Genomic DNA, 20337 nt, shown 5'->3' with positions numbered 1-20337 from the left:
CCACAGACAGCATTCCAGTGTGGTGTAGTGGTTAAGAGTGGTAGACTCGTAATCTGGTGAACCAGGTTCGCGTCTCCACTTCTCCACATGCAGCTGCTGGGTGACCTTGGGCTAGTCACACTTCTCTGAAGTTTCTCAGCCCCACTCATCTCACAGAGTGTTTGTTGTGGGAGAGGAAGGGAAAGGAGAATGTTAGCCGCTTTGAGACTCCTTTGGGTAGTGATAAAGCGGGGTATCAAATCCAAACTCTTCTTTCCTGGTCATGTGACCAGCATGACTAAACCACTTCTGGTGAAACGAAACACCATGACGGAAACCAGAGTGCACGGAAACGCCGTTTACCTTCCTGCTGCAGCGGTACCTATTTATCTACTTGCACTGGTGTACTTTCAGACTGCTAGGTTGGCAGGCGCTGGGGCAGAGCAACAGGAGCTCACTCCGTCACGGGGATTCGGATCACCAACCTTCTGATCGGCAAGCCCAAGAGGCCCAGTGGTTTAGACCCAGCGCCACCCGCATCCCTTTTCAGACATTACAGTAAGCCCGTAACTGATGTGGGGGGTTGTTGGCATCCGTCTGTCTCAAGAGACAATGGAGTGCACCTCCCAGGGGAAAGCCAAACCGCTGCATTAGCAGGACCAAAGTGGCCTCCTTGGGGTGCAAGCCTGGGCAGGTTGAGGAGCCCCATCTGCCCCTCACTTCACTCCACAGCACATACAGAAACCCCTTCTTGACTGGTGGACCCACTATTATTAAACTTATTATATGAATAGCTCAGGTCGATAGGGCATGAGACTCTTATTCTCAGGGTTGTAGGTTTGAGCCCCACGCTGGGCAAAAGATTTCTACATTGCAGGGGGCGGAATAATCAACCCCTTGGGACGCCTTCCAGCTCTACCATTCTATGATTCTATTATGCAGAGTCCATTTCTCCAAACAGCTGGGAAGTTCTAGGTGTGCAGGCAGCACTAATAATAATAATAATAATAATAATAATAATAATAATAATAATAATAATTTACCCCACTCATCTGGCTGAGTTTCCCCAGCCACTCTGGGCAGCTTCCAATCGAGTGTTAAAAACAATACAGCATTAAATATTAAAAGCTTCCCTAAACAGGGCTGCCTTCAGATGTCTTTTAAAAATAACATAGCTGCTTATTTCCTTAGGGACGCGGGTGGCGCTGTGGGTAAAACCTCAGTGCCTAGGACTTGCCGATCGTAAGGTTGGCGGTTCGAATCCTCGTGGCGGGGTGAGCTCCTGTCGTTCGGTCCCAGCTCCTGCCCACCTAGCAGTTCAAAAGCACCCCTAAGTGCAAGTAGATAAATAGGTACCGCTTTCTAGTGGGAAGGTAAACAGCGTTTCCGTGTGCTGCTCTGGTGCCGGCTCGCCAGAGCAGCTTTGTCATGCTGGCCATGTGACCCAGAAGTGTCTTCGGACGGTGCCGGCTCCCGGCCTCTTAAGCGAGATGAGCGCGCAACCCTAGAGTCGGACACGACTGGCCTGTCCGGGCAGGGGTACCTTTACCGTTACCTTTTATTTCCTTGACATCTGATGGGAGGGCGTTCCACAGGGCAGACGTCACTACCGAGAAGGCCCTCTGTCTGGTTCCTTGTACCCTCACTTCTTGCAATGAGGGAACCATCAGAAGGCTCTTGGCACTGGACCTGGTTTTTGTTTTTATTTTACTAAGCAGGTCACTAGAGGATTACTGGTATTTTGTAACATATGAGTTTAATGATAATTATACAGTTTGAGCATAGGTGGAATATTTAATGTTCCTTATATTATTTTTTCATAATTTTATTCAAGTGCACCTAGGTTGTCGTGGTTTCTTTTACAGTGATATTGACATCTCACACTTGACATAGGGATAAAATGTCACCCCCTCCCGCAGATTCACAACTCCCATTTGCAGGCAGTGAATTTGTGAAGTATTTCCACTGTTTTTGTGTTGCAGGGGTAAAACTTGCTCAGTGCTTAGTGTGGCAGCTCAGTGCTCCCCACCTTTTCGTTCTAACATTTACAAATTGTCTGTGGTGGCTGAGCAGAACTCCAGGTACCCATGTTTCCTCTCCAAGAACGTCTCTGGAATGACACTAGCCAGTGTGTGATGGTTTGTCGTCGTGTGTTAAGGTTGTTGTTGTTAAGATGATTGTCAGGGGACTGCCATCGGAACAGGGGAGGGAGGCAAGGGTGCCTGTGCTGGTCCCGGGGCAGGTTACCGTGAGGCGTGTTCAGAGTCCGGTCCTGGCCCGAGGGTCTGGATACTGTCCACCAAGGGCGAAGCGGGGTCCAAAGCAAGAAGCCGGCTGTGGTCAGGAACTCTGGGGAAAACAGGTCTGGGTGCTGGCAGAAACAGGTTTCCAATGTCATTGCTCCCGCAACCTGGGACTGGGCTGACTGGCCTTTATTTCCTCTGAGGCCAGGGGCGGTCCCGGCCCACAGGTGACCCACCTCTCCGGGCCTTAAGGCGAGCACTTCTCCTCCGAGAACTTAGTTCCCTCCGTCTCTCTGACCTGAGCCTCTGCAGCTCAGGAGAGGCTGGAGGGTTACTGGACCCAGGGGCAGCTTCACCTTCCCCTGACAGGGCTGGGAGAGGCGCACAATGGGCCCTCAATCACCTCCGGAGCCAGAGTGGATACATCTGGTGTCTGCTCCTGGTGAATCTGCCCTTCAGATTCAAGCCCCTGCCGTGGCTCAGCCGGCCCTGGAGGCGGGGACTCCTGTGCAGGCTGGGACTCCTCAGGTTCAGATTCTGAATCAGATTCCCAGGCCATCACAGTGCCGTTGGGATACAGAGAGCCTCCGAAACTCCTGAGGAGCAGTTCCTCTTGCAGCGGTGGGAAAAGCCACACCTCCAGTGGAGAAGAGAGGGAAGGGGCCAGCCAAGCGAGGAAAGGGCTCAAGGAGGCTGCTGAAAGCTCTAGCGCCTCACCTTGCCTGGCTGGCCAGGAGGGACGCACACCACTTCCGTCGCCCAGCTTGCGCAGAGGGGCAAAACACAAGGAGGGGAGGCAGAGGCTTGGGGTGCCGAAGTTCTTACGTTGGGGGAGAAGCCGGAAGGGGCCACTCCCGGATTCTGCAAGTGACTGAGACGGTCATGAACCTTGTAGATCTGCACTGTAAATAGTTTGCACAATAAAACCTGTAAAAGTCAAGTCAGAGTCCTGCCTGTTTACTCACAAGCAACCACCAGTAGCATCTGACAATGATTTTTATTTATTTTAAGAAAAGTAGGAAAGAGAAAGGTGGGAGGGAGAGAGCCTTCACAATTGCTAGCAAGTAACAGGACGCGGGTGGCCTAGGACTTGCTGATCAGAAGGTCGGTGGTTTGAATCCCCGCGACGGGATGAGCTCCCGTTGCTCAGTCCCTGCTCCTGCCAACCTAGCAGTTCGAAAGCACGTCAAAGTGCAAGTAGATAAATAGGTACCGCTCCGGTGGGAAGGTAAACGGCATTTCCGTGCGCTGCTCTGGTTTGCCAGAAGTGGCTTAGTCATGCTGGCCACGTGACCCGGAAGCTGTACGCCAGCTCCCTCAGCCAATAAAGCGAGATGAGCGCCGCAACCCCAGAGTCGGTCACGACTGGACCTAATGGTCAGGGGTACCTTTACCTTTACCTTTAACCAAGTGCTCTTTTCATCAAAAGCGTTCAACCTCAAATTCTGGGTTTCTCAGTGGTTTGTTTCCCCTACCATGCCCAGCAATAAGTCATTTATTGAGGACATATATGTCATAATGGCGTAAATCAATCACAGCTGGGCTTGCTTACACTTGTTGAAGCCTATGGCTTAACCATGTCTCTGTCTTAGATTCAGCCCATTACTCTTTTAAAACAAATCATAATCAATATTTACAGGGACACAAGTAGGCTTCCAGTTTTCCACAAAGGTATTACTGTACAGTTTTTCCTCCATTCTTTCATTCATGCAGAACTCTTCGATTTGGTCCAGGCAGCAAAGTTATGAATCGTACTGTAATGAAGCAAAACGGGGTACTTCTGAGATGTTAAAATATCCAATTAGAAATAATTCCTTTTTAGCTAACTTCATTGAGAAAGAATCTGAGAGTTGTGGCATCTTCTTAGCAAAGTGTGCACTGTCCAAGCAGAGGGCAAAGGAACATCCACAATGGTGTATGGAGAAATAAGAACAAGGAATCTCTCCACATCCGGAGAAGATTGCAACAGAAATAATAAATAGAGAAGTGAAAAGTTGATAACCAGAGGTTCATAGTGTTAGCATTAAGCAATTTCCCAGTGGCTAAGAAATCCTGCAATAACTGGTTGTGCTGGACATACAAGAACAACAGATTGTGTTGGATTTGCACCAGAACTGATTTTGCACCAATTCCGGTACTCCTTCTTGCACAATGTCTTCCGCTTCTTCGAAGGACATCTTGCAATAAACGGAATTAACAGAGGGATGACCCCCCTGGAGGCTCAAAGGCCACATTTTCTTCTCACACAGATATTTGCCCCCTGGGCCTATCTCTTTTCCCCATGTCAGACCGGGATCCCATAGCTTACCTCACAAGATTGTTCCCATTGGGAAACGAGAGATTGCCGTTGAGGCATCTGTGATGACCTGAGGATGAACTTTAGTTCCCAATGTGAAGAGCCCCTCCTGCATTTTTTAGCTTGATGGCCCACAATGCTGAGGAGGTGGGGAGGAATTATGGGCAGATTTAACTAACCCGTTTAGCTAGCAGAAGCCAGCACAAGGACTTCTGCTAGCACAGTGGGGCTTTCCTGCTTGCCTCCCTCCAGGGCCTCTGCAATGCCAGCCCCAAATCTGCTGTGCCAGGAAAACCCCCAGCATAATCCATGGAATCTCTTTAGTGGTGGAGTTGCGATAAACAACCACTTGGGATTTAAACAGGCCACAACTTTATGAATTACAGATGTCAGCAAGTTTTGGCACAGGCGCTGGGTGTGTATCCTGAATCAATTAACCCCAGGTTAAGGATTGCCCTATGTCGTACATCAAATTGGGGTGACCCCCCCCCAATATCCCCATTTTGGAAGTGCTATGGCCAGCAACCCCCATCTGGGTGTCCAGACAGAAGCACACCCCCCGGGTCTCTTTAATGATTAAATTCATTCATTCATTCATTCATTCATTCATTCATTACCTTAATTAATTGAACCAATGGTTGGGGTAGGGGTCTCCTGACTAATCCCCCCCCACATCCACCCAGCCTTCTCCCCCATGGATTTCCCATAGAGGGTGGTGTGTATTTGAAACTGCGCATGCTTCAATTTTTTTTGCCTCATACACATGAAATCATTCTCATCCATTAGGTTCCCTGCACTCCCCCCACCTCCATTAAATTAGAGAGCTTCCCACAACAGGGAGACATCAATAAAGGAAGAAAATCCAATATAAAATCCCATGTTAATGGAGGCACATTGTGCATCAGTTTCTTTGACATGTGTGGAGATGTTTCACAGGAGCCATCCACCCCTACTCCCACTTTGCTTCTCATCATCCAAAGGGAAAGATGCAGCACTCACCAAAACATATTTGCAGGTCCAGGCATTGTGCTCCCCAGTCCCCAACCCCAGATAAATAAAAGACCACTAAGACTGGTTTGGATCAAAACAGGCCACAACTTTATTGAATACAGTGGTACCTCGGTTTTTGAACATCTCAGAAGCCGAATGTTTCAGTTTTCGAATGCTGAAAACCTGGAAGTAAATGCTTCCATTTTCGACTGCCTTGGAAGTTGAACGGCTTCCGCTGAGTCCCCGTCCCTCCCCCAATTTTCTCCAATGAATTTACAGACCACCCTTTGTGCCTTTGTTTTCGAACATTTCAGAAGTTGAACGGTCTTCCAGAATGGATTACGTTCAAAAACCAAGGTACCACTGTACAGATAAAATTGGTTTGGCTTGGGCACGGGGCAATCAAAATACGTCTGGCCCACCCACCAGAAGTGATGCATAGGTCAATCCAGGCGGGGGTTCCTAAGACTAACATCAAATAGGATCCCTTTAATGGGGTACCCCAGTGTTTGGAAGGGTAGGCAGAGACTACAACCTGCCCTTCATCCAAGACAAAGGATTGCCCCGATGCCCAACCCAGTTGTGATGATTGTTATAAGATAGGCAAAACCACCGGGTTGGAGCCAATTTGCCTGGTGCATAAATTTCTACCCAGTCCCATAAAATGGTGACCACTGTAGCCACAGCTACTTGACCATCAGCTTGAACCAAGGGTGGGTGGGGAGCTCAATGAAGAAAAAGCAGGTGGGGCCTCAGGTGAGGGCTGTTTGGCTGTTTAAATGCCCACGTAGTGGACCTGAGGGAAGCCTTCCTGCTCCGTCAGCTCCAGCCCCCTGGCCCAGCCCATGTCTGAGCCTGTCTCCCCATTTGCCAATCCTTGATGCAGGCCAGGATCTGGCTCCTGATAGGTGGCGTGGGCTTACTGAATATTACTTTATTTGATATAAGTTCCTTATTTTAAATTTATGTTTTATTATCACATATTTGTATTGGATTAGATTGTTAAAAGTTGTACATTCTGTTTCTTCTGCTTGTAAACTGCCTTGGATATTGTAAAATAGAAAGACAGTATACAAATTAAAAGTGATGATGATGATATATATAAACCTTTTCCTCAATTTTGCCTTTAGCCTGCTCTCCTTTTAATTTGCTTCTCCCGTTATTCCCCTCCTTCAAATTCTCCCCCCTTTCTTTCTTTTTTATACATTTTTATTAATTTTTTAACATATCAGTTCCAACAGTCATACAACATATCTTCTCATCTTAAACAATGTTTTAGACTTCCGTCAACACCTCTGATGATTTTTTGTTCTTTATCACTTATTCTGCATTTCTTAATTTCTATATTGCATTTAATTGTCCTTAACTAATAATTCTTTTCATAGTCTGTATTGTAATATTTCAGATAATCCACCTTACAAAACTTCTTGCAGTCCTACTAACATAATCTGTTCATCACATTTACTTTTCAAATAGTTCACATATTTACTCCAGTCCTCTAAGAATCTCTGATCCCGGACTTCCGGAGGCGGCGCGAAACCGTGATGGCGGACCTCTTCGAGCTCTGAAGAGGGGCACCGCAGAAAAGGGTTGTTCGCGACGGCGCAGCGGCAACCCATCAAGACAAACCACGGGCAGAGTGAGTCCGTGGCCGTGGGACCCGGCGGGCACCTGGAGCGACCCCGAAATCACAAAAGGAACCCCGTAAGGGGCTCCGGAGTGAAGGAGGGGGAGCGGTGCTGTGGGTTCATCGCTCTTTCTGCGGAGGCGAAGCCGCGCGGCTGTCACGGATGAGCGCTGACCTTTCTTCCAAGAAGCATCGGGCTGAAACATCAAACCCGTGAGTAAGGACCTAAGATCCTACAAATTAATTCGGAAAATTCGGCTAAAAACGGGAGACGAGAAAGAGGAAGTCCGTCTTCCGGCACTGCTTTCAAGATCAAAGCAGACGGACTAAAGAGCGGAAAGCGCTGTGAACAGGGAAGCTTTAAAGCTTTAAATTGGGACTTTCGTGCACATCTGAATTTTTCTTTTAAAGAATAAATACAGCATAAATTTGACCTGGAGCGGTCCCCCAAGGGGCAAGGGAAGACTCTAACCCCAAATTCCCGGGTGGCCGGGTAAAGTTGTTTAAACTGCGGAACTGTTGCAAGCTTCCTGATACTTTTGTAACTGGAGAGTGTAATTTTGAGCTCTGCTAGCTGAAGTGGATATAACTGTAGGCACCTTGCTGGAACTTTGTTACATGTTTAAAAGTGCTCTGCAGGACTTTTTTCTTAGCGTGCTGGAACTAATTTGCTTTTAAAATTGTTTTTAAAGTTGGAACAAAGAGACTTTAATCGTGGAAAAGTTACCTTCTTCTTACTAAAATTTTGGTGGCACTCCCCCTAGAGGACATTGGGAATATAGAGGCCTGGGAAAAGTTTCTCTGTTTACCTTCTCTCAATAGACTGTTTTCAATTTTGGGCTTGCCTTTCCCATGGGATTACAACATTTGACCTTGAACAGGCTTTCTCCCTGGTAGACATTTATATGAGAACACTAGAAACATCATTGACATTTTAGAACTTTTGCAGACTAATAGGAACACAAGGGCGGTGTTAATTTTTATTGATGCGGAGAAAGCATTTGACAACATATCTTGGATGTTTATGAAGAAGAACTTGGAAGGGATGGGAGTGGGACGGGGGTTTGAGAATGGATTACATGCAATCTATTCAGAACAAAAAGCTAAACTAATAGTGAACAATGTGGTGACGGAGGAATTTAAAATTGAAAAAGGGACACGACAAGGGTGCCCTCTATCCCCTCTGTTATTTATTTCAGTCCTGGAGGTGCTATTGAATATGATCAGAGAGGACCGGTTGGTACAAGGGATAGAGGTCGGAGTGAAACAATATAAACTGAAAGCTTTTGCAGATGACCTAGTTTTGACACTGCAGGAGCCAGAATCCAGTACAAAAAGAGTTCTCGAACTTATATCGGAATTTGGTCGGGTGGCGGGATTTAGGTTGAATAAACAAAAAACTAAGGTTCTGACCAAAAATTTAACAAACACAGAAACAGAGGGGTTTCAGAGAGAAACAGAACTGAATGTGGTTAAAAAAGTGAAATACCTTGGGATTTATTTGTCCTCCAAGAATTTGAATTTATTTAAGGATAATTATGAGAAATGTTGGTTGGAAGTTAAAAAGGATTTAGAAATTTGGTCAAGATTGAAACTTTCCTTGTTGGGAAGAATCGCAGCGATAAAAATGAATGTGTTGCCGAAAATGTTATTTTTGTTTCAAACCTTACAGATCGTGGACAGAGTGGACTGCTTTGGAAAATGGCAGAAGGATATATCTAGATTTATCTGGCAGGGCAAAAAGCCCCGAATAAAGTTTAAAATATTAACAGATTCAAAAGAAAGAGGGGGGTTTGCCCTGCCGGACCTGAGGTTGTATTATGAAGCTGCAGCCTTCTGCTGGCTGAAAGATTGGTTCTTGTTGGAAAACACTGATGTCCTAGATCTGGAAGGTTTTAATAATGCTTTTGGATGGCACGCATACCTATGGTACGACAAGGTTAAAGTACATAAATTGTTTAAAAGTCACATTGTCAGAAAAGCAATTTTTGCAGTCTGGATGAAATATAAAGACTTACTAGAGAGTAAAACTCCGAGGTGGCTATCACCAGTGGAGGCCAAGGCCCGAAAAAGACCCAATATGGAGGCCTATTGGCCGAAATATTGGGAACTGACTGAAAAAATTGGAGACAATTGGAAGTTGCAGAGCCAGGACAAACTAAAAAATAAGGTGCGAGATTGGTTACATTATGCTCAAATTCAAGAGGTTTTCAAAATGGATAAAAAAGTTGGTTTCCAGGTGGAAAAGTCGAAACTAAAGACAGAATTGTTAGAACCAAAGACAAAGCTGTTATCTAGAATGTATAACTTGCTGCTTATGTGGAACTTACAGGATGAGACAGTTAAATCTGCTATGATTAAATGGGCACAGGATGTTGGACACAACATTATGTTTGAAGACTGGGAAAGGTTATGGAACACCGGAATGAAATTCACGGCAAGTATGGCCTTGAAGGAAAACATTATGAAAATGATATACCGGTGGTACATGACCCCAGTCAAGTTAGCTAAGATACACCACCTGTCTGACAATAAATGTTGGAAGTGTAAGGAAGCAGAGGGGACTTTCTTTCACCTCTGGTGGACATGCCCAAGGGTTAAGGCTTTCTGGGAAATGATTTATAATGAGTTGAAAAAGATATTTAGGTATACCTTTCCCAAGAAACCAGAGGCCTTCCTGTTGGGCATGGTAGACCAGAAAGTGTTAAAGAAGGACAGAACTTTGTTTATGTATGCTAGTACAGCAGCAAGAATACTTATCGCAAAGAACTGGAAGACACAAGATTTACCCACGCTGGAGGAATGGCAGACGCAGTTGATGGACTACATGGAGATAGCTGAACTGACCGGCAGAATCCGAGATTTGGATGTAGAAACAACTGAGGCGGACTGGAAAAAGTTTAAAGACTACTTGCAAAAGTATTATAAACTGTATGAATCTTAAGATTGTGCATGATTTCGAAATGATACGCTTTAGCAATTATGATTAAGTAAATAGTAAACTAAGTGATAAAAGAGAAAAGGAGATAATATGAACTGAACATGTTACGTTTATTTTAAAGGTATAAAAACTGTGACACAATATATTGAATTTAGATACATAACATGTAAAAGTTACAATAAGGTATGACATAAGGTAACAAATTGCTGACATTGTTAATATAAAGAACGCAGAATTGGAAGGGGTGGGGAAGTCCAAATTGGGATTTTTGTTAAAAAAAAAAAAAAATGGTTTCTTGTAAATTCCTTATTTGCTTGCAATGTATAAAAGTTGGAAAGAAACGTAATAAAAAATATTATAAAAAAAAAAAATAAGAATCTCTGATCCCGCAGGTTTCAAATCCTTAATTCCACCCACCTTTCTGTCAAATAAAGCATTTTTCTTTCCTCCCTCCCTGCACTGCCCATTTCCTCAATTACCCCATTTCCTCAGTTTATTCTATCTCTGTTTTTATAATTGTATCCAAGTATTTTTTGTGGTTGTTTTTTTTTTTGCTGTGGATGTGTTTATATGTTTGTGGAAGCCTTTTTCTCTGCCAGCGTTCAGTCCTACAGTCCTGCTATAACGAACATGTTATATATTGAAGTTCTCACCCTGGCCACCAGGAGTATCATGTATATAGTTTTCACTCAGGTCCACGTCAGTTACTTTAGGCGGGAAACCCTGGGTTGTTGTTGCTACAATGCTGACAGCCGGCTGCCTATAAAAGCAGGCAGGCTGAGCTGTTTGTTGTTCAGTTCAGTTCTGTTCCAGCTTTCAAATAAAGAGCTGCTTTGGAGAAATCGCTGCGTCGTCTGCTATGTCTACCCACTTTTCAACAGAACAAGGAGTTAATTTTCCATTTTTGCTTTGTGTTTTTGGTTATAGATTGCCTCAATAAGAACCTTGTGGTTGGTATTGAAGGAAAAGATGTGCTTCTGTAACCAGTACAGTGGTACCTCGGGTTACATACGCTTCAGGTTACAGACTCCGCTAACCCAGAAATAGTATCTCGGGTTAAGAACTTTGCTTCAGGATGAGAACAGAAATCGCGCGGCAGCGGCGGGAGGCCCCATTAGCTAAAGTGGTGTCTCAGGTTAAGAATAGTTTCAGGTTAAGAATGGACCTCCGGAACGAATTAAATACGTAACCAGAGGTACCACTGTATTTAAAAGCACATTAGTCAAGTTTTTTTTTGGGGGGGGGAGAGGAGCAAATATAGTGGCTGAAAGCGAAGATGAAGGCCGCAGATACTATTCACCTTTGAAGGACAGAGCAATTATTGACATGGAATCTGGCAATTTGACCATTAGAAAGGTATCTCAGAATGATAATGGAACGTACACTGCGGAAGTCTTAGTTGCTCATGAATACCAGTTCACACATTTCTGTCTGCAAATAATAAGTAAGTAGCAACATGCAAGAATAAGAGTAACTACAAGTTATTTTCGTTGTTCAAGGATACATATTTCAGAAGAGAAACAACAGTAAGGAATATTTGTAACAGCTTCCAAAGGGACAGCTCTGTCAGCTTCCTGTTGCAAAAGCAAGCAAACAAACAAAAAACCAGCAAAAACCCCCAAAACCTTCCCCCTGTAACTCCAGTCTGCCCCTTGCTATTTTGCCTAATGGAAGTATACAGGGTGATTTTAATGTAATTACTCCCCTCTAGGTTTTTAATGTACCTCTGTGGGGTTTAATGTATGGGGCTTTTTTTCGTTCATCTGTTTGTTTGTAAACTGCTTTGGGTTGCCCTAGGCAAGATTAAGCGATTAACAAATGTAATAAATAATCATCATCCTGTTAATCGATCACTGATTTTGTTTCTCTTCCTTGCATGCCTCCACTTACAGCCCCTCCAGCCTTGCTCTCGCCAGATAATACTTGAAAGGGAATAGAGCCCAGGACCTTGGAGGTTTCCTGTTGAGCTCCTAAAATTGCAGATCCCCTTGACATCTCTCCCTCAGTTGCTTGATTAATGCAGATTAAGATGGTGGCTCAACCTTGAGACTGCCTTCTTTTGCAAGAGCCCTCACAGACACCCTTTTTTTATAAAAAAAAATTAAATTTGATTTTAGAAATATAAGGTTATAAAAATCCAAATATAAATCCATAGACAGAGATTGCACTGAATCTCATGACTCCCCCCCCCCCATGGAGCCCCATTTTAAACATTTACAACTGCATATTCTTCCATACTCTTAACTTTTAAATCACTCCATATTGTCTATAGTATTTGTTACACTACAAGTGCACTCAAAATCCTGCCAACATTTCCATCTGCTTACACTGGTCACTTAGATAACTTATAAATTTTTCCCATTCTTTTGTAAAGTCTTTATCCTCTTGGTTTCTGAGTTTGCCAGTCAGCTTTGCCATTTGGCATAGTCCATCAGCCTGGTTTGCCATTCCTCTATGGTAGGGATCCTGCCTTCTTCCCATCTCTGGGTTAGTAACATCTGAGCGGCTGTTGTTCCATACATAAAAAGACTTTGGAATAGTGATTTGTAATTCCTAATAAAAAAGCCTCTGGATTTTTCACAAAAGTTATCTTAAACAATTTTTTTCATTTTATTATAAATCGTCTCCCAGAAAGGTTTTGTCACCTTACAAGTCCACCACAAATGGTAAAAGGTAACTTCTTCTTTTTTACATTTCCAGCAGAAATTTGTACTTGTCCTGTAGCACCCTGCTTGTGGTTAACGCTTAGCTGGAATGAAATATTCAACGCAGCAATAGAGAAATTAAAATAATAATTTATTTGTCAGACAAATAAATGAGAGACACAGTGGTATATGGTTACCAAAGCTCTGCCCACTCCAGCCCTGATGGCCAGCACTTATATTCCCTCAACCCAGCCCCCTTGCTCCTCCTTTGGCTGCCTCTGTCCAATCAGCCTGGTTGAAATTCCTATTGGCTGTTTGCTAGAACCAATCATAAAAGATACACCCATTTCCTATTATCTTTTATGGGGGACAAAGAGCTATATTTCCTTCTATCTATAAATGGCAAACAAGTAGCCATATATCTTACATTTGCCTCAACAAGGCACCTTAATTACCAGCTCACCTCTTGCCCTCCTTGCCCTATTGCCCTCCAAAACAGATGGCTAATGGTTTTAAATTTTTATCTTAAACAGAGGTCAGAGATCTTGGGTTCACATTCTCACACACCATCAATAAAAGATCTCCTTCTTTGGAGGTCTTTAAGCAGGGGCTTGACAACCATATGTCAGGAGTGCTCTGATGGTGTTTCCTGCTTGGCAGGGGGTTGGACTCGATGGCCCTTGTGGTCTCTTCCAACTCTATGATTCTATGATTCTATGAAATAAGAATCTAACATAAGAATCTATCATTTCTTACTTTCTAAATCCTTTGCATAATTACATTTAAGCCAATATATTTCATACATAACATATATAGATTTTTAAAAGCAAAGGCCTTTTCAAAGTAAAACTTCTTTAGTTTACACCCCCTTTCCTGGCCAGCTGCTTTTCCCATTAGCTCTTGCCCTTTAACCTGTGGCTCAAGTCTCTAATGGGAGACACATGGTATTATATTTTGTTAAACAATGAATCCTACTATTTACCAACTCTTAATTAGTGCTTTTGCAGCTTGATTGTATTCTGTAGGGTCAGTAACCTAGTAACCTTTGCTCTCAGCCTGTAATTACTTTTTTACAACTTTGAGAATTTTGGCTCCTGCTATAAATCAAGGGGCCCTTGTCCAGGAGGATAAACATCTGCCAAAAGTCTTTTAGACAGCTGGTCTTCTGCCTGGCATTAAAAACACACAAGCATCTGCAAATATATATTTTTTTAAGCTCATTTTAAAATACAAGTCTTGATCAGATGCCTCAGTCCTATACATTTTTGCCAACTTAGTAGGCATTAAATATCACCGGCACATCATTTTCATCTAGTTTTATTTAAGTGTACAACATGCCGTAATTTCAGATCTGTTTTCCAGAACTTTTCTCAATCTGTCATTTGAATATTATGTCCCAGATCCTTTGCCCAGTGAATCATTACACTTACTTGACCTGCTCATCTTTTGTGTGCCATTCTAAAAGCAAACTATACATTTTCGACAGTAGCTAACATTATTTTCTAGTAAATCTTTTTGAAATCTCGATATCTCATGACTAAAACCTATTCAGTATCTGAGACTTAGCTCTGGCTGCCATTGCCAAATGAAGTTCAGCAAGATCCGCTAGGAGCAAAATGTTTCCAGCAGAGGCACCAGTTTCATGGGATGGCTTCCTCACCTAGGCCCGGCGAGCCCTCACACCCTGTTACTTTGGCCTGTTCAGAAAGCCTTCAGTCAATTCAGTTCTGATTTTAACCCGATAATTTGTAATGCCATTGGTTATGAGAATTTATTGCCCTCTGTTGCCGCTATAAAGGTAAAGGTAAAGGGACCCCTGACCATTAGGTCCAGTCGTGACCGACTCTGGGGTTGCGGCGCTCATCTCGCTTTACTGGCCGAGGGAGCCAGCGTACAGCTTCCGGGTCATGTGGCCAGCATGGCTAAGTCGCTTCTGACGAACCAGAGCAGCGCACGGAAATGCCGTTTACCTTCCAGCCGTAGCGGTACCTATTTATCTACTTGCACTTTGATGTGCTTTCGAACGCCAGGTGGGCAGGAGCTGGGACCAAGCAATGGGAGCTCACTCTGTCGCGGGGATTCGAACCGCTGACCTTCTGATCGGCAAGTCCTAGGCTCTGTGGTTTAACCCACAGTGCCACCCGCATCCCTGTTGCTGCTATAGAACTGTAGCTTATTACTGTGATTTTTGAGTTTTATTATCTGTTACCACAGTGATGTTATTTCACACCCTCCAACTGTCCCTATTTTCCAGGGAAAGTCCCAAATTTGCAGAAGCCACCCCAGTTTCTGATTTGATCCCAGAATGTCTCACTTTTCCTTAGGACGTCCCTATTCTCATAAAAGAAATGTTGGAGAGTATGGAGTTAAGTAACCCCCGAGCCAAGGAGATAAGTAACTATACAACTTTTGGAAGACACCTCAAGGGAAGTTTTATGTTTTATGTTTTATGATGCTTTTATATGTGTTGGAAGCTACCCAGAGTGACTGGGGCAACCCAGTCAGATGGGCGGGTTATAAATAATAAAATTGTTGTTGTTATGGAAAAGGATGTCCCTGTTTTCATTGGAGAAATGTTGGAGGGGATGTGATTTTATGAGCCACTTTGGATTTGTCATCAAATAAGGAAAAGTGGGACATGAATGAAATAAATATAATAGATGCACCATACATGCCATCTCCTGGGAATACGTAACTCCTGAGAGAGCTATTATAAATACAGTTTGAGATTCAAGGTGGGATTCAGCTAATGAGAAGCCCATACAAGGCCACCCCCCATCTTCCTACCATTTGACCCCCCAAAAAAATTGACTCTGGGGAGACTGGGAGAACTACCAGCACAAGACAGAGAGGAAAGAGAAGGTCATTCAATCAGGCAACCCGAATTGCTTGTGTTGACAGAGTAATCTGCTCCCATAGTAAAAACTATGAGATTCTATAATAATATGTCAGTATGGAAGAAAATGTCTGCACACTTTTCAACACAGATAGACACAAAACTCTTTTCATTCCTGTCCCATTGGCTTGATGGCCCAGTCTAGCTCTGCCAGAATTTTTTGTTTCTGGAGTATTTGAAATACTAGAATTGATGCTTTTGAATTATGGTGCTGGAGGAGACTCTTGAGAGTCCCATGGACTGCAAGAAGAACAAACCTATCCATTCTGAAGGAAATCAACCCTGAGTGCTCACTGGAAGGACAGATCCTGAAGCTGAGGCTCCAATACTTTGGCCACCTCATGAGAAGAGAAGACTCCCTGGAAAAGACCCTGATGTTGGGAAAGATGGAGGGCACAAGGAGAAGGGGACGACAGAGGACGAGATGGTTGGATAGTGTTCTCAAAGCTACCAGCATGAGTTTGACCAAACTGCGGGAGGCAGTGGAAGACAGGAGTGCCTGGCGTGCTCTGGTCCATGGGGTCACGAAGAGTTGGACACGACTAAATGACTAAACAACAACAACCATCAAATAGCAAAGAAACTCACAACAATAAAAGAGATATTTGCAAATGGTTATAGCAACTAGAAATAATTTTATTCTATAAACGAGACATTCAAAATACAGTTCTGAAAGTCAGAAAGATGTGGAGTGAGATCCCAGCCAAAAAAAATTCAACCCAATGTAATATTTTCAGGAGATTTTCTGGAATGGTGATTTTTCTGAACCACATCAGACACAGGGATATAGCTTCTGATCTTCCTGCTGAAATAAAAATTGACATTTAAGAAATTGATATAGTAATCAGTAAGTTGAAAATGTGATTTTAAGTCTTAGCTGCGTCAACATGTTTAAATGGGCCATGGAGCCATTTCTCCTACCCTCTATAAGGGGGAATAGCAAAAGTTGCAATTGTTTATTTCATACAATCTATATGCCATCTTATTATTTAAAAAACTCCACAATTTTATTGGTAAAATACATCTAGCAAAAGGGAAAAAAGGCCACAATAGTAGAAAAAATGCAGCAGTCAAAGACAACAATGAAAAACTTTATTACAGACTGGCATAAGATACAAACATACAAATAAAATAAACCACATAAGACTTTAAAAGGAGAGGGATCAAGACACCTAGCTGTACTCCTTAATTTTTATTCTCTACTGCGCTGTCTGCTTATCCTTATTTTTTTGCTTTGCTTTTATTGTACAGTGAATAGTTTTATATGCTGTAAACCTCCCTGAATGCTGTATTTTTCAGAGCAATGGTGGGAAACACATTCATCTAACTAAATAAAATTATCCTTGCTGGGAGTGCCTCTAAGCAAGAGGCAACTCTAATCCACCACCAGTGGCATAGCGGGGGGGGGGCACAGGGGCTGTTGCCCTGGGCGCAGAATTGTTAGGTGTGCAAAATTCCAACCCCCGATGCTTCTTCAATACAGCTGCATGTTTCCGTTGCTGGGCTCCATTGAAAATGGCTTTTACATGAGAATCAGGAAGTGACATCTCCAGACAACAGAATGACTCTTCTTTTCTTATCTCTGTGGCTGTGATCTCTTGGGTGATGTGGCTGCCATTAGGCAGTTGGATGTGCATGCATACTCTGTCCGTTTCCCACCCACCCTCTCTACCTGGCCCCAGGCACTGGCAACCCATGCTACACCACTGTCCAAAATAGCTCTTCTTTATCAATGCAAGTTTTGCTTTTCTTTGTTCTGTTAGCGCCTGCATAGCTAGCATCCCTTCCTTTGACTTACCTTCTTCTTTGTTCGGGCTCAAGCTGATTCTTGGTGGCACGGTGTGTTATATTCACTATGGGCAGCTATATCTAGTAGGAGGAACAGGAGAGAGCACAGCATTAGATGTTGCATGGATCCATATTTTCTCTTTCAGGTGTTCAGAAAAGAGTAAAGGTAAAGGTAAAGGGACCCCTGACCATTAGGTCCAGTCGTGGCCGATTCTGGGGTTGTGGCGCTCATCTCGCTTTATCGGCTGAGGGAGCCGGCGTAGTTTCCGGGTCATGTGGCCAGAATGACTAAGCCGCTTCTGGCGAACCAGAGCAGCGCACGGAAACGCTGTTTACCTTCCCGCTGGAGCAGTACCTATTTATCTACTTGCACTTTGACGTGCTTTCGAACTGCTAGGTTGGCAGAAGCAGGGACCGAGCAATGGGAGCTCACCCTGTCGTGAGGATTCGAACCACCGACCTTCTGATCGGCAAGCTCTAGGCTCTGTGGTTTAACCCACAGTGCCACCCGTGTCCCTTCAGAAAACAGTACTAGCTTCAGTTTTAGAAGAGACAATTGAAATGGCAAAACAAACATGGGACACTCATTTCCTATAGGATACTTGTTGAAGGAAGAGGCAGTAAAATTTATGGCAGTCCTAGTGATGAAACTACATGGGCTTCTGGGAACTACGAAATCAAAGTACACAAAATATACCTAAACTGTGAGAGCAAGTCTCCTACCTGTTTCATAATAATCAAACATTCGAACTGTAGCTGGTTTGCTTTTGGACACAGGATGGGATTCTTCTAGAGTTAATGTCAAGGTAATCTCCTTTGATGATACCTGAGCACAGGAAGACAGAAAATATCAGTGACAGTTTCTATTGCGGTTTATGAGAGGGGGATCTTTTGCAGGTTTGTTGTAATGATGCAACTTCAGGCAAACTTACACTCTCCAGATATAAGAAGACATGGTCATTTCTGGTTTCGGTACGCATCACCTTGTCCAGGAGCTGTACAATAAAAGCAAGGCGAGAAAGATACTTTTGCTTTCAGGAAAGGGATGAATCATAACAAAGTGAATAAGAATAGTTCAGACAGATTTATAGCAATCAGGTCATTAAAAAACAGCCAGAGGCTCTGCAAACATTACTGAACCTGGCAAGCTCTTTCTTTTGGACCAATTCCATACAGAAATCTCAAACCTTCTTGCTGTGAGCCTCTGCCCCATGGCTCATGGCTTCCTTTTTCAGTTCTGCACTTTACTGTGGCTGCTGGCACGCAGACGCTCTATGTATTTGGGTGGGTGCCATAGGCAACAAACAAGATTGCAGATTTACCAGTGCCACTTCCGTGTGAAAAGAAAAGTGATTGTGCCTTGGAAAACGGTAACAGACTTTGGCCTGCTGCTCTGCAGCTTCAGAAATGATGAACTAAGGCTGGAGGATTACTAGCCTGAGTAATGTATGGATTTCCTATGACATCATTTACGATGACACTTTTTAAGCCTGGCATTTATGGAAGTGAGAGCTGGACCATAAAGAAGGTTGAAGAATTGATGCTTTTGAATTATGGTGCTGGAGGAGACTCTTGAGAGTCCCATGGACTGCAAGAAGATCAAACCTCTCCATTCTGAAGGAAATTAGCCCTGAGTGCTCACTGGAAGGACAGATCCTGAAGCTGAGGCTCCAATACTTTGGCCACCTCATGAGAAGAGAAGACTCCCTGGAAAAGACCCTGATGTTGGGAAAGATGGAGGGCACAAGGAGAAGGGGACGACAGAGGATGAGATGGTTGGACAGTGTTCTCAAAGCTACCAGCATGAGTTTGACCAAACTGCGGGAGGCAGTGGAAGACAGGAGTGCCTGGCGTGCTCTGGTCCATGGGGTCACGAAGAGTCGGACATGACTAAATGACTAAACAACAACAATTTTACTTCATCCAGCCATTTTCTCCTAGGGTGACTCATTCACTTTGTTCTAAATCTTACCCGCTCTAGGGATGACGAGACAGGGACAAAACCAGACAGCATTTTGATGTCAATGATAGCCATGTTGGATGCGTTGCGTTCTCCAGTGTATCTTGAAATAAGGGGGGGGGGAAGGGTGTCATTTTGTATTCTGACTGAGCCTAGTCAAAAGCAAACTGAGAAGATACTGCAAAGAGCTCTTTTAGGATATAGTACACACTGTCTTACATAGTTCATTAAAGGCCAAACAATACATTGCTTTAATTGTGTTGACATCTATCTATCTCTCATCATCTATCTCTCATCATCTATCTATCTATCTATCTATCTATCTATCTATCTATCTATCTATTATCTATCTATCTATCTATCTATCTATCTATCTATCTATCTATCATCTATCTATCTATCATCTATCTATCTATCATCTATCTATCATCTATCTATCTATCATCTATCTATCTATCTATCTATATCTATCTATCTATCTATCTATATCTATCTATCTATCTATCTATCTATCTATCATCTATCTATCTATCTATCATCTATCTATCTATCTATCTATCTATCTATCTATCTATCATCTATCTATCTATCTATCATCTATAATCTATCTATCTATCTATCTATCTATCTATCTATCTATCTATCTATCTATATCTATCTATCTATCTTCTATCATCTATCTATCTATCTATCTATCTATCTATCTATCTATCATCTATCATCTATCATCTATCATCTATCAATCTATCTATCTATCTATCTATCTATCTATCTATCTATCTATCATCTATCTATCATCTATCTATCTATCTATCTATCTATCTATCTATCTATCTATCTATCATCTATTCTTTTAATTATAGGCAGTTAGGGAGGAAGTGTCATCAGGACTCCAGTATGTAGAGAGGGAATGTTTAACCTTGCACTCCCCAGTTGCAATCTCACAAAAAATGCCACCTGCATGTGGTTATG

At 43.2% G+C, this 20337-nt stretch overlaps 1 protein-coding gene across 1 annotated transcript in view; it reads right to left on the bottom strand.

Annotated features, from left to right (window-relative positions):
- Positions 1 to 16232: 16232 nt before the first annotated feature.
- The window catches only part of LOC128405194 (ovostatin-like), a 49775-nt gene continuing 45670 nt past the window's right edge, over positions 16233 to 20337 (bottom strand). Inside the window, exons 32-36 of the mRNA XM_053371544.1 lie at positions 19378 to 19468; positions 18338 to 18400; positions 18129 to 18231; positions 17416 to 17486; positions 16233 to 16422 (exon numbers count right to left, since the gene is read on the bottom strand). Coding sequence (XP_053227519.1) covers positions 17434 to 17486; positions 18129 to 18231; positions 18338 to 18400; positions 19378 to 19468 — 310 coding nt within the window. The 3' untranslated portion in view covers positions 16233 to 16422; positions 17416 to 17433. The remainder of the gene's footprint in view (positions 16423 to 17415; positions 17487 to 18128; positions 18232 to 18337; positions 18401 to 19377; positions 19469 to 20337) is intronic.

The sequence above is a fragment of the Podarcis raffonei genome, chromosome 17, assembly GCF_027172205.1.
Source record: "Podarcis raffonei isolate rPodRaf1 chromosome 17, rPodRaf1.pri, whole genome shotgun sequence".
In the NCBI taxonomy this organism is placed as follows: Eukaryota; Metazoa; Chordata; class Lepidosauria; order Squamata; family Lacertidae; genus Podarcis; species Podarcis raffonei.
This window is presented reverse-complemented; position numbering and strand designations above follow the sequence as displayed.